This window comes from Oncorhynchus mykiss, chromosome 22 (genome assembly GCF_057628025.1).
Source record: "Oncorhynchus mykiss isolate SJ-2025 chromosome 22, ASM5762802v1, whole genome shotgun sequence".
In the NCBI taxonomy this organism is placed as follows: Eukaryota; Metazoa; Chordata; class Actinopteri; order Salmoniformes; family Salmonidae; genus Oncorhynchus; species Oncorhynchus mykiss.
The window spans coordinates 50,151,094-50,166,281 of record NC_143043.1 but is presented as its reverse complement, the minus strand read 5'-3'; the positions used below and the strand labels follow the sequence as shown (position 1 = coordinate 50,166,281).

Below are 15,188 nucleotides of genomic sequence, written 5' to 3'. Positions count from 1 at the left end.
ACTTTTTTCTTGAGGGAAGTCAAATTTCCATAGTTGAAGTCTACGCCCTTTTCATCAGTGATTGGTCAACAGTACTACCCCTAGTAGGAGTGGGAACTATTGACGGGATTCTTCAATTAAGTGTTTCTGTGGTCATTCAACGAAACGACTAGTTTTCATGCACATTCTTTCACTTGAAAAGTACTGCACCAAACCTCTTAGTAAATGTGACATTGTGCGACTTAGACCTAGTTGGCAAAAACAGATATTTTTTTATTTATCTTAGATTAATTGACTATTTTGACAAGTGTTACTGGCTATGTTGACGCGAACAGTGAGGGGAGGAGGGGTTAACATAACGTAGTCTAACATCTGTTTCCTGTCTGTATGTCTCTCTGTCTCTTTGTCTGTGCTGCAAGATGAGAGGAGCGCGAGCCGGTGGGAAGTGTGCTGCATAACTGCCTGAGATAATGCTGTTGACACGCGCAGCCTGGAGCTGCTGCTGAGGGAGGAACAGACAGTCCTGTACAGTCAGGGAGCTACTCACAGAGAGGAACCATGTCCCACCACCACCACAGGAACAGCCAGGGCAGCCACCGCACAATGAGCGCCGAGGAGAGGAGCTCCACGCCCATCCGCCACCACAAGACACCTACACACAAGAGCGCCTCGTCCTCCTCCTCATCCCAGCGCGACGGCCGGCAGGTAAGTAGCGACCGACCTGCCCACCGCCAGACACAGAGTTAGACATAGTCAGCTGCTCTGGGAACAGTGACTAGTGGACTGATTCTGTCTCTGGTTCCTTGAGAAAGAGTGGGACTGACTGTTTGGTAGCAGCAGCTCCATCAGCACAGCCTGCAGGTGATCTCTCTAGGATTGGATGGTATCCGGATTTTCATACCGTCATACCGTTTCTGTACCATATCGGGGTTTACGGTATTACCGAATGTGCACAATGGGCACTATTTAAAAAATATATTGAATAATTGGGAGCACAAAACTATTTTGGCAACAGGGATCTTGATCCAGGAGGGGATTGAATATCTCTGTTCTAACCAGGAAGCTTGACCTTGACATCTAGCCACTTAGCTAGCAAGTTAGCAAACGAAACGCATAGCTGGAGCCCTGGGCTGGATATCCTTTATTTGACACATCTTAGATTTTTTTATATTTACACTTAACTTATAGTTAGTTATAAGCAGTGACTTTGCACGTACCCCTCAGACCCCGTGAAGCCGGGGTGCCCCCAAACCCCCTATATATATATATATATATATATATATATATATATATATATATATATATATACACTACCATCTTAGAACACCTACTCATTCAAGGGTTTTTCTTTATTTTTACTATTTTCTGCATTGTTTAATAATAGTGAAGACATCAAAACTATGAAACAACAGGGCCTCCCGAGTGGCGCAGTGGTCTAAGGCACTGCATCGCAGTGCTAGCTATGCCACTAGAGATTCTGGGTTTGAGTCCAGGCTCACAGGAGGGCCATGGGGCGGCGCATAATTAGCCCAGCGTCATCCGGGTTAGGGAGGGTTTGGCCGGCAGGGATATCCTTGTCTCATCGGGCACTAGCGACTCCTGTGGCGGGCCGGGCACAGTGCACGCTGACACGGGTGTACGGTGTTTCCTCTGACACATTGGTGCGGCTGGCTTCTGGGTTGGATGGGCATTGTGTCAAGAAGCAGTGCGGCTTGGTTGGGTTGTGTTTCGGAGGACGCATGGCTCTCGACCTTCGCCTCTCCCTAGTCCGTACGGGAGTTGCAGCGATGAGACAAGACTGTAACTACTACCAATTGGGGAGACTATGAAACTATGAAACAACACATATGGAATCATGTAGTAACCAAAAAATCTAAATATATTTTATGTTTGAGATTCTTCAAATAGCCACCCTTTGCCTTGACGACAGCTTTGCATACTCTTGACATTCTCTCATCCAGCTTCACCTGGAATGCTTTTCCAACAGTCTTGAAGGAGTTCCCAGATATGCTGAGAACTTGTCGGGAGGCCCTGCTTGTCCTTCAATCTGCAGTCCGACTCATCCCAAACCATCTCAATTTGGTTGAGGTCGGGAGATTGTGGAGGCCAGGTCTTCTGATGCAGCACTCCATCACTCTCTTTCTTGGTAAAACAACCCGTACACAGCCTGAAGGTGTGTTTTGGGTTTATTGTCCTGTTGAAAAACAAATGATATTCCCACTAAGCTCAAACCAGATGGGATGGCGTATCGCTGCAGAATGATGCGGTAGCCATGCTGGTTAAGTGTGCCTTGAATTCTAAATAAATCACAGACCGTGTCACCAGCAAAGCACCCCCACACCATAACACCTCCTCCTCCATGCTTCACAGTGGGAAATACACATCTTACAAAGACACAGTGGTTGGAATGAAAAATCTAAAATTTCCACAGGTCTAATGTCTAAGCTTTACAGTGGGAACCACACATGCAGAGATCATCCGTTCATCTACTCTGCGTCTCACAAAGACACGGCAGTTGGAACCAAAAATCTCCAATTTGGACTCCAGACCAGAAGTCTGTCCAGAAGGACAGATTCCCACCGGTCTAATGACCATTGCTCGTGTTTCTTGGCCCAAGCTAGTCTCTTCTGCTTATTGGTGTCCTTTAGTAGTGGTTTCTTTGCAGCAATTCGACCATGAAGGCCTGATTCACACAGTCTCCTCTGGACAGTTGATGTTGAGTTGTGTCTCTAACTTGAACTCTGTGAAGCACTTATTTGGGTTGCAATTTCTGAGGCTGGTAACTCTAATAAACTCTGGGTCTTCCATTCCTGTGGCGGTCCCCATGAGAGCCAGTTTCATCATAGCGCTTGATGGTTTTTGCGACGGTATTGTAAACAGTGAATTAGAATTCTTATTTAGGGTCAGCTTATGGGGGCTTAAATGTTAGGCCATTTAGTCATGGTGTGAAGCTGAAGCCTTTAGTCGTGGTGTGAAGCTGTGAACTGAACTGCCGTATCACCATAGCAACCAAGAAACAGGACATTGCACTGGAGTCTCTGACATCACAGCTTTTCCGAAGGTGAATCATGAATTATTCATGAGGCAGAGTGAGACAGTCAAGGCTCTATTGGTTCAGGAAACATGTGGCACGCCCTGGTATGCTGTGCTGTGTGGGAACTACTGCTTACATACCTGTAACCTTGGGATATTGCTTTCTGAAGAGGAGTGCTTTGGGGGAGTTTTGGGGGGAATTGCAGACTAGACAGAACACTTGCAGTGGCAGTCAGGCTTGCTGCTAAATGAGAGATGTACCCTTCCTATGGCTCTCTGGTTCCTGTCCTACACTGTCCCCTGTCCTACTCTGGTTCCTGTCCTACTCTGGTTCCTGTCCTTCTCTGGGTTCCTGTCCTTCTCTGGGTTCCTGTCCTACTCTGGGTCCCCGTCCTACTCTGGGTCCCCGTCATACTCTGGGTCCCTGTCCTACTCTGGGTCCCTGTCCTACTCTGGGTCCCTGTCCTACTCTGGGTCCCTGTCCTACTCTGGGTCACTGTCCTACTCTGGGTCCCTGTCCTACTCTGGGTCCCTTTCCTACTCTGGGTCCCTGTCCTACTCTGGGTCCCTGTCCTACTCTGGTCCCTGTCCTACTCTGGTCCCTGTCCTACTCTGTTCTGTGTCATCAAATACTGTACATGGTGTACAAAAGATGCCTTGTGAGCTCTGCAGTCTTCTAGCCTATTGTCTGAACTCACTCTGATCTCAATAACATATTGATGTCCCATTCCTACTCCTCTAATTTCACAAGTTTAATTAAAGTAGAGATTGAGGGAGGTAAGAGGTGCTCAACAAATTAGGGACTTGTCCAATTGAATCACTTCAGTCTGTTCTTTGTGAGGCTGCGATACCTAGAGAATGTTATTGGACCAAAGTGACTGCTGTTGTATTTGGTTACTGTAGTCATTTACCGGGCAGGAAAGTTCTAGTGGATTGTCTTGTTGTGTTGAGGCTGGAGGCGGGGCCATGTGGTGTGATTAATTAATTCAGGCTTATCCTGTGTCCCTGTTGGCTCCCAGGTGAACGTCACAGCTAGCTACAGCCCAGCTCAGTGTCGCCATCACCATAGTGATGCATTAACTCAAGACTCATCTTGATAACGCTATGTTGCCTCATTGTCTATGCTGGTTAGTGTGTGTGTGCCGGTGCCGTGCCGTATAAGGGTTACATCCTCTCTAGGGACTCCTGCAGACTACAGACCCAGGGTAAAGGCCATGAAAGGCTGGGCTGCAGTGCGTGTCAGTGTGCGAGGGGAAAGTGAGTGAAGTGGCTATTTGTGGGGGAAGCTTTAATGATATCCAGCACTTCTGGGATCAATACATTTCACTTCCCCTTATGCTACTGACCACCATTAAACGCTCTGGAGACCCTCACGAGTGCAACTAGACACCACCTGCCGTCTATATCACACACACACACACACACACACACACACACACACACACACACACACACACACACACACACACACACACACACACACACACACACACACACACACACACACACACACACAGAGAGAGAGAGATTCAACACACACACACACACAGAGAGAGAGAGAGATTCAACACACACACACACACACACACACACACACACACACACACAGAGATTCAACCCACACATAACTCATCATACACAGTCATCCCTCTGTGTATCCAGATAATCACACTAACATTTTCTTTATGCTTTCACAACCACCTGTCATCTCTTAGTTTTGAGACATATTAGATGTAGTGAGGAAGATTCATCTGAAAGAGTAGATTCCCTGTATGGAAGATTAATCTGAAACAGTAGATTCCCTGTATGGAAGATTAATCTGAAACAGTAGATTCCCTGTATGGAAGATTCAACTGAAACAATAGATTCCCTGTATGGAAGATTCAACTGAAACAATAGATTCCCTGTATGGAAGATTAATCTGAAACAGGAGATTCCCTGTATGGAAGATTAATCTGAAACAGTAGGTTCCCTGTATGGAAGATTAATCTGAAACAGTTGGTTCCCTGTATGCAAGATTCCTCTGAAACAGTAGATTCCCTGTATGGAAGATTCATCTGAAACAGTAGATTCCCTGTATGGAAGACTCATCTGAAACAGTAGGTTCCCTGTATGGAAGATTAATCTGAAACAGTAGATTCCCTGTATGGAAGATTAATCTGAAACAGGAGGTTCCCTGTATGGAAGATTAATCTGAAACAGTAGATTCCCTGTATGGAAGATTAATCTGAAACAGTAGATTCCCTGTATGGAAGATTCAACTGAAACAATAGATTCCCTGTATGGAAGATTCAACTGAAACAATAGATTCCCTGTATGGAAGATTAATCTGAAACAGTTGGTTCCCTGTATGCAAGATTCCTCTGAAACAGTAGATTCCCTGTGTGGAAGATTCATCTGAAACAGTAGATTCCCTGTATGGAAGATTCATCTGAAACAGTAGATTCCCTGTATGGAAGATTCATCTGAAACAGTAGATTCCCTGTATTGGAAGATTAATCTGAAACAGTTGGTTCCCTGTATGGAAGATTCATCTGAAAGAGTAGATTCCCTGTATGGAAGATTCATCTGAAACAGTAGATTCCATGTATTGGAAGATTAATCTGAAACAGTTGGTTCCCTGTATGGAAGATTCATCTGAAACAGTAGATTCCCTGTATGGAAGAGTCCACTGAAAGAGTAGATTCCCTGTATGGAAGATTCATCTGAAACAGTTGGTTCCCTGTATATTTCTGTGGGTGACCAGGAAAAGTATTTTGATAGCAGATGACAAGTGTATCAATGGCTGATTATGACTAGCAGGAGTGAAATCATAGAGGTAGCCACAGAAAGAGGCTGTGTTCATGGTAATGGTCAGAACACATTGATGGCAGATGATGTGATGAACCACCTGCACTGACAATGGAATAAATCTCTGCCTTTTTCACTGTGCTAAAATAAATCCAACAAAGCACTTGTTTTGTCCTTGTCTTTCCCCTCTGTCCAACCACCAAGTCCAATGTTTTACTCAATCAATTTTTTGTACCAGGCAATTTCATTGAGGACACTTGGCCAATGTAAAGGCTCTAAATGTGAAGGGACACTTGGGCAATGTAAAGGCTCTAAATGTGAAGGGACACTTGGCCAATGTAAAGGCTCTAAAATGTGAAGGGACACTTGGGCAATGTAAAGGCTCTAAAATGTGAAGGGACACTTGGCCGAATCGTTTCTAGTCATCTCTTCTCCTTCCAGGCTTTTTCATCTTTGAACTTATATGGTGATCGGCATCTAAACCTTCATAGTATTACCACGACAACCGGCAAAACAGTTCATCTTTCAACCCTGCTTCTATAAACCAATGAGGAGATGGGAGAGGCAGGACTTTCAGAAATAGAACGGGTTAAGGCCTTCTGGGTGGCTCAGTGGTCTATGGCACTGCATTGCAGTGCTAGCTGTGCCACCAGAGACTCTGGGTTCGAGCCCAGGCTCTGTCGCAGCCAGCCGCGACCGGGAGGTCCATGGGGCGACGCACAATTGGCCTAGTGTCGTCCTGGTTAGGGAGGGTTTGGCCGGTAGGGATATCCTTGTCTCATCGCGCACTAGCAACTCCTGTGGCGGGCCGGGCGCAGTGCACGCTAACCAGGTCGCCAAGTGCACAGTGTTTCCTCCGACACATTGGTGCGGCTGGCTTCCGGGTTGGATGCGCGCTGTGTTAAGAAGAAGGAGGAGGAGGAGGACACATGTCTTTCGACCTTCGTCTCTCCCGAGCCCGTACGGGAGTTGTAGCGATGAGACAAGATAGTAACTACTAACAATTGGATACCACAAAAATTGGATACCACAAAAATATATATAATTTTTTTAGAAATAGAAAGGAGTTCTATTTTAGCCCTTCGCATCGCAGAAGCTCGTTGGCGCTCGTTGGCACTCGTTGGCACGCGTAGTTTCCGGTCTGGTCAGCATGTAAGATGTCAAGGGGCATGGCTCAATGTAAAGGCTCTAAGAAGTCGGAGAGCCTTGAGAGAAATCACATCCACTGAAAGGTCTGTCCAAGGATTGGCTCCTAGGTCCCCCTCTTGATGAACAGTCCATCTGCTGCCCTTATCTCTCTGTGTGTAGAGAGTCAAGCAGACACCACATAGGTCTATTCCCACCTGCCCACACTGAGAAATCCTCTCAGTAAATACGCTCCACTATAGGTCAGGCTTTCCCTTCTGGCTCTATAGGTTTAGCTCAGTGATTTAATAGACCCAGTGCAGGTCAAAAGTAGTGCACTATATAGGGAATAGGGTGTAATTTGGGGAGTAGACAGGGTTTTATATTACCTCACACTGTGTTACATCCTATCATTAACACAGCAGCAACAGCCCAGCCCCTGAGTCTCATCACAATCGCATTGGCAGTGATTATCACTACTGTCTGCTGTTGATCAGCGCTGAGGCCCAATGGGTACTTGACGTAGAACTTAACATCCATCATGTGATGAACCAGCGCAGGTGGTTCATCACATTTCCAGTGGGTCAGAAGTTTACATACACTTAGTTAGTATTTTGTAGCATGGCCTTTAAATTGTTTAACTTGGGTAAAATGTTTCGGGTAGCCTTGCACAAACTTCCCACAATAAGTTGGGTGAATTGTGGCCCATTCCTCCTGACAGAGCTGGTGTAACTGAGTCAGGTTTGTCGACCTCCTTGCTTGCACACGCTTTTTCAGTTCTGCCCACAAATGTCCTAATCGATTGATGTCAGGGCTTTGTGATGGCCACTCCAATACCTTGACTTTGTTGTCGTTAAGCTATTTTGCCACAACTTTGGAAGTATGCTTGGGGTCATTCTCCATTTGGAAGACCCATTTGCAACCAAGCTTTAACTTCCTGACTGATGTCTTGAGATGTTGCTTCAATATATCCACATAATTTTCCTGACTCATGATGCCATCTATTTTGTGAAGTGCATCAGTCCCCCCCCGCAGCAAAGCACCCCCGACAACATGATGCTGTCACCTCCGTGCTTCACGGTTGGGATGGGTGTTCTTCGGCTTGCAAGCCTCCCCCTTTTTCCTCCAAATATAACGATGGTCATTATGGCCAAACAGATCTATTTTTGTTTCATCAGACCAGAGGATATTTCTCCAAAAAGTACAATCTTTATTCCCATGTGCAGTTGAGCGGCCTTTCAGGTTATCTTGATATAGGACTCATTTTACTGTGGATATAGATACTTTTGTACCTGTTTCCTCCAGCATCTTCACAAGGTCCTTTGCTGTTCTGAGATTGATTTTCACATTTCGCACCAAAGTACGTTCATCTCTAGGAGATAGAACGCGTCTCCTTCCTGAGTGGTATGACGGCTGCGTGACCCATGGTGTTTATACTTGCGTACTATTGTTTGTACAGATGAACGTGGTACCTTCAGGCGTTTGGAAATTGCTCTTAAGGATGAACCAGACTTGTGGAGGTCTACAATTAGGTCTTGGCTGATTTATTTTGATATTCGAATGATGTCAAGCAAAGAGGCACTGAGTTTGGTACACCTCCAGTTGACCCAAATTATGTCAATTAGCCTATCAGAAGCTTCTAAAGCCATGACATCATTTTCTGGAATTTTCCAAGCTGTTTAAAGGCACAGTCAACTTAGTGTATGTAAACTTCTGATCCTATGGAATTGTGATACAGTGAATTATAAGTGAAATAATCTGTCTGTAAACAATTGTTGGAAAAATTACTTGTGTCATGCACAAAGTAGATGTCCTAATAGACTTGCCAAAACTATAGTTTGTTAACAAAACATTTGTGGAGTGGTTGAAAAACTAGTTTTAATGACTCCAACCTAAGTGTATGTAAACTTCCGACTTCAACTGTAGATGTAGGTAGAGTTAAAGTGGCTTTGCATAGATAATAAACAGAGAAACAGCAGCGTAAAATAAGGGGTCTGGGTTAGAGGTCGACCGATTAATCGGAATGGCCGATTAATTAGGGCCGATTTCAAGTTTTCATAACAATTGGAAATCGGTATTTTTGGGCACCGATGGTTTAAAAAAAATATTTGTATTTATTTATTATTTATTTACCTTTATTTAACTAGGCAAGTCAGTTAAGAACACATTCTTATTTTCAATGACGGCCTAGGAACGGTGGATTAACTGCCTTGTTCTGGGGCAGAACGACAGATTTTCACCCTGTCAGCTCGGGGGATCCAATCTTGCAACCTTACAGTGAACTAGTCCAACGCAATAATGACCTGCCTCTCTCTCGTTGCACTCCACAAGGAGACTGCCTGTTACGCGAATGCAGTAAGCGAAGGTAAGTTGCTAGCTAGCATTGTTTTTTATAAGATAAGTTTAATCATAATCACTAGTTAACTACACATGGTTGATGATGTTACTAGATATTATCTAGCGTGTCCTGGGTTGCATATAATCTGAATGAGCGGTGGTAGGCAGAAACAGGTTCAAACATTCATTCAAACAGCACTTTGTGCGTTTTGCCAGCAGCTCTTCGTTGTGCCTCAAGCATTGCACTGTTAATGACTTCAAGCCTATCACCTCCCGAGATGAGGCTGGTGTAACCGAAGTGAAATGGCTAGCTAGTTAGCGCGCGCTAACTAGAGGGACGGAAGCTATACTGTTACACTGGCAATACTAAGTGCCTATAAGAACATCCAATAGTCAAAGGTTAATGAAATTCAAATGGTATAGAGGGAAATAGTCCTATAATTCCTATAATAACTACAACCTAAAACTTCTTAACCTGGGAATACTGAAGACTCATGTTAAAAGGAACCACTAGCTTTCATATGTTCTCATGTTCTGAGCAAGGAACTGAAACGTTAGCTTTCTTACATGGCACATATTGCACTTTTACTTTCTTCTCCAACACTTTGTTTTTGCATTATTTAAACCAAATTGAACATGTTTCATTATTTACTTGAGGCTAAATTGATTTTATTGGTGTATTATATTAAGTTAAAATAAGTGTTAATTCAGTAATTGTCATTATTCCCCCCCAAAATGTTTTAATCGTCCGATTAATCGGTATCGCCTTTTTTTGGTCCTCCAATAATCGGTATCGGTATTGGCGTTGAAAAATCATAATCGGTTTACCTCTAGTCTGGGTAGCCCAGATTTACCCCAAGGTGTCCCTCTGGCTATCTACCCCACAGTGCTGCTGCCGTGTAGGTCTAGATAATTATAGCCCAGATTTACCCAGATTCACCCTAAGGTGTTCTCAAGTATCGTTTGTTATATTCCCTGCTCCTAAAGACCTTACCTGTAGTAAAGGTTTGATTCATTGCAGTATTAGAGGTTAATGTAGCCTAATACACCAGTGTGTTTCAATGTAGCTAGGTGTCGTAATGTAGCCTAATACACCAGTGTGTTTCAATGTAGCTAGGTGTCGTAATGTAGCCTAATACACCAGTGTGTTTCAATGTAGCTAGGTGTCGTAATGTAGCCTAATACACCAGTGTGTTTCAATGTAGCTAGGTGTCGTAATGTAGCCTAATACACCAGTGTGTTTCAATGTAGCTAGGTGTCGTAATGTAGCCTAATACACCAGTGTGTTTCAATGTAGCTAGGTGTCGTAATGTAGCCTAATACACCAGTGTGTTTCAATGTAGCTAGGTGTCGTAATGTAGCCTAATACACCAGTGTGTTTCAATGTAGCTAGGTGTCGTAATGTAGCCTAATACACCAGTGTGTTTCAATGTAGCTAGGTGTCGTAATGTAGCCTAATACACCAGTGTGTTTCAATGTAGCTAGGTGTCGTAATGTAGCCTAATACACCAGTGTGTTTCAATGTAGCTAGGTGTCGTAATGTAGCCTAATACACCAGTGTGTTTCAATGTAGCTAGGTGTCGTAATGTAGCCTAAAACACCAGTGTGTTTCAATGTATACTGAACTAATATATAAACGCAACATGCTTCTGCCCTACCAAGCAAAAAAGGCAGTAACTGCTCATAGCGTGGAACTAAATAAAATGCTTTTATTTACCTTGGTTTCAGAGTGACTTTATGCAGTTACTGATAACATGACCCCCATTTTCTCAAAAAACACTACAATAGAGGCAGGATACTTGTCCACATGATTAAGGATATATTTAATGTAGCAAAAAAATTACATTAACTCAAGTGAGCAGTTACTGCCTTTTGCTTGGTCGGGCTGCATTGCTTCGGCCTAATCATGGCCGTCTCTTTTCAAGTTCTATTAAGGCATTTGCATTAACCGTCTAGATCGTTTTACTACCTGGGTTTGTGATTTAATAGCCATACACTGAATCCAACCAATGGAGTGCAACTGGTTATTGCACTGCTTTAATGATTTTGATGCATTGGGCTCCCAAGTGGCGCAGCGGTCTAAGACACTGCATCTCAGTGCAAGACGCATCACTACAGTCCCTGGTTTGAATCCAGGCTCTTATCACAACCGGCTGTGATTGGGAGTCAGCGTCGTCCGAGTCTGGCCAGGGTAGGCCGTCGTTGTAAATAAGAATTTGTTCTTAACTGACTTGCCTAGTAAAATCATTTTTATTTAACTAGGCAAGTCAGTTAAGAACAAATTCTTATGTACAATGACGGCCAAACCCGGGCGACGCTGGGCCAATTGAGCGCCGCCCTATGGGACTCCCAATCACGGCCGGATGTGATTCAGCCTGGATACGAACTAGGGACTGTAGGGACGCCTCTTGATTGATTTTTAATATAATTAATCTGCAGATAAATCGCCAAACATAGTAGTAGGCTATGCAGACTTTTCTGACTCGCGGATTGAAACGTTTATGTAAAAATAAGCCTCGTAGCCGGTTTAAAAATGAGTCTGTTATCGGCTATTTAATAGACGGCCAGTGTTTATGGAAAACACCGATGAATTATATTCGATGAAGATGCTGAACCCTCACTGCAGGAACAATAGGTAGGCTAGTGGAGAGAGAGCCTCATTCTGGTCCAAAATATTATAAAATTAAACAGATTTTTCAAAAGCTAAGGACACTTATATGGTATTATTAAAGATATTGATGAATATCTACTGATTTAATCACTGTCGACAATGGAGCAGTCAACTGCTGGTTTAACAGCTGCCTCAGTCTTCCGTCATTCCGTCATCCAGGCTGTATCACAACCGGCCGTGATTGGGAGTCCCATAGGGTGGCGCACAAATCAAATCACATTTATTTATATAGCCCTAAAACTGTCAGCTGATATCTCAAAGTGCTGTACAGAAACCCAGCCTAAAACCCCAAACAGCAAGCAATGCAGGTGTAGAAGCACGGTGGCTAGGAAAAACTCCCTAGAAAGGCCAAAACCTAGGAAGAAACCTAGAGAGGAACCAGGCTATGTGGGGTGGCCAGTCCTCTTCTGGCTGTGCCGGGTGGAGATTATAACAGAACATGACCAAGATGTTCAAATGTTCATAAATGACCAGCATGGTCAAATAATAACAATCACAGGCAGAACAGTTGAAACTGGAGCAGCAGCACGGCCAGGTGGACTGGGGACAGCAAGGAGTCATCGTGTCAGGTAGTCCTGAGGCATGGTCCTAGGGCTCAGGTTCTCCGTAGGAGAGAGAGAATTGGAGAGAGCATACTTAAATTCACACTGGACACCGGATAGGACAGGAGAAGTACTCCAGATATAACAAACTGACCCTAGCCCCCCGACACATAAACTACTGCAGCATAAATACTGGAGGCTGAGACAGGAGGGGTCAGGAGACACTGTGGCCCCATCCGATGACACCCCCGGACAGGGCCAAACCGGAAGGAAGGACAATTGGCCCAGCGTCGTCCGGGTTTGGCCGGCGTAGGCCATCATTGTAAATAAGAATTTTTTTCTTACCTGACTTGGTTAAATAAATAAAAAATACTGGTAGATCTATTCCTGACTTTGTTTCTCAACAGGGAATTCATGTTTACAATATTTTTTTCTTTGGTTTTTGCCACAATTGAAATTGTAGACTCGTTTTTATGACTAGATTACTCATCTACCCTCAATCTCCCATCCACAGTGATTGATTGACAAGTCGTAAACAATACCAATTTCTTGAGTCACAAACATCCTGCCCCCAGTAGCAGCATAATTTGAAGAAGAAACATCATTGTAAAACAGTAAAACTGTTTACAGTAAAACTGTAAATATGACGTGAATCTCAAGAGTAGAGAGGTTTTCATATTAAAGATTCTCTTATTTTGTTACGGTTATCTTCTCTTCTGAAGAGGAGGTGTAGCAAGGATCGGACCAAAATGTGGCGTAGTTGGTGTTCATGTTCTTTAATAAAGAAAAAACTAAAACATGAACAAAATAATAACCGTGAGAAAACCTAAACAGCCTTATTTTTTTTTATTTTTATAAAAATAATTTATTATCATCAATACCATTCATTCTTTACAACTCATAATTTCCATACAAACTCAAATAGTGTTATTTTAATTTAAACAAAACAAAAACCCCAAACAAAACCTCAGGGGAGCATCTTCCCTCCCCGTCATCCTACAAACTACCTTTCCCTATCTCCCCATCCCTAATCTATCCCCTTACAAATCTAAATGACACCCAGCCCTAAACCCCCCTTCCACCTCTCCCGGGCAGCATGCTGCCCCCACTTCCTCTCCTCCCTCTTCATCCTCCCCCTCAAATCTCCTTCCACCCTCCTCACTATCCCTTCCACCCCCCAATCTCTCCCTGTCTTCACCATGTTCTGCCTGGCTTCCCACAGCCCCCGTTTAAAGAGACTCATGAGAAGCCAGAGCAGAAACCTCTCCCTATCCGTCCCTCTCGCTCTCCCTACACCTCTCTCTAACCTGGCCCACGTCAATACAAAATCCCCCCTTACCAAACCTAACAACACCCGTGCCCTAGCCCATACTACTCCGGCAAAGGCACAGTCCCAAAAGACATGGCGCACAGTCTCCTCCCTGCCACAAGAAGATCTTGGACAGGTGGGGGATTGCACCAAACTATACCGGTACATGATGGAACGTACCGGCAAGCACTTATGGAGGCTCAACCAATTCAGGTCCTTGAGCCTGTTGTCCAGACCCCGCGCCTGCACTCCCTCCCAGACCACTTCCGAGATGCCCACTACAGGCGCCGGACTCCCTGCCTTTCTGACCTCCTCGTACAGGTGCCTGTGATCTAAACCTACTCGGGCAACTTCAACCTCAGGGTGCTCACGCAGCCACTTGGCCGCATGACCAAAGTGCCACGGCAGCTGTTCCGCCCGAGGACCCGTGTTAGACCACACCATTACGCTTCTCGCCTGATACGAGAAGAACACCCGCAGGAGGTAACCGGACGGGTGTATCACTGGATGAGCAAGCTCCGTTAACAAGAAAGAAACAAAAATTGCGTCCAGCTTGAGGGGGAAATGTGGTACCCCCCTACCTCCCTCCCCGATGGGACAAAGCATGCGTGCCCTGGCGACCCACTCGCACCTGCCACTCCACATGAACTGAAACACAAGCCTCACTAGAGGCCTCCTCAGACTAGCCGGCAATGGGTAGATGTACGCCAAATACAAAAGAGACGGCAACACATCCACCTTTAGAACCAGGACTTTGCCCATAAAAGACAAATACCTAGCCTTCCACATTTCTAGCTTCCTCTGTACCACTGCGATACGCATGTTCCAGTTTAGCGTCGCTGAGCCGGAGGTCTCAAAATGGACCCCGAGAATCCTCAGGGCCCCCTCACAGAGAGATAACCACCCGGGCACATCCGTTCTACCGCGCCATCTTCCGAAAAACTTGACGGAAGACTTTGCATGGTTCAGAACTGCTCCCGACGCTCGGGTGAAATCCCCAAAGATGGCAAGGGACCTTGTCAGGCACGAGTCCTTGCACAGCAGCAAGGAAGTGTCGTCGGCGTACTGCGTCATCTTAACACGCAGCCCACCACTTCCAGGGATCAACAAGCCTTCCACCCCTGTGTCTGCCCTAATGGCAGCCCCCAGAGGCTCCATGTACAGAACGAAGAGGAGAGCCGAGAGTGGGCACCCCTGCCTGACCCCAGACGAGAGGTCAAAAACGTCACCCAAGTGACTATTTACACTAACTCGGCACCCCGCTCCGACATATAATGTACGAATCCATCCTATGAACTTCTCCCCAAATCCTAATCGACCTAACACTCTGAATAAAAATGATCTATTCACGCGATCAAAGGCTTTCGCCTGATCTAGCGCTGCTACCATTAAAGGCAGCCCT

General features: G+C 45.0%; 1 protein-coding gene and 1 long non-coding RNA gene across 6 annotated transcripts in view; one reads left to right on the top strand and one right to left on the bottom strand.

The window, feature by feature from the left end:
• LOC110502171 (oxysterol-binding protein-related protein 6) overlaps window positions 1-15,188 on the top strand; it is a 91,707-nt gene that overhangs the window by 29,332 nt on the left and 47,187 nt on the right. For all 5 annotated transcript variants that reach the window (XM_090216308.1, XM_036959394.2, XM_036959395.2 and 2 more), the window contains exon 2: window positions 399-684. In XM_090216308.1, coding sequence (XP_090072434.1) covers window positions 538-684 — 147 coding nt within the window. In that variant the 5' untranslated portion in view covers window positions 399-537. The remainder of the gene's footprint in view (window positions 1-398; window positions 685-15,188) is intronic.
• The window catches only part of LOC149972892 (uncharacterized), a 67,770-nt gene that overhangs the window by 30,533 nt on the left and 22,049 nt on the right, over window positions 1-15,188 (bottom strand). The gene's annotated exons all lie outside the window — the stretch shown is intronic.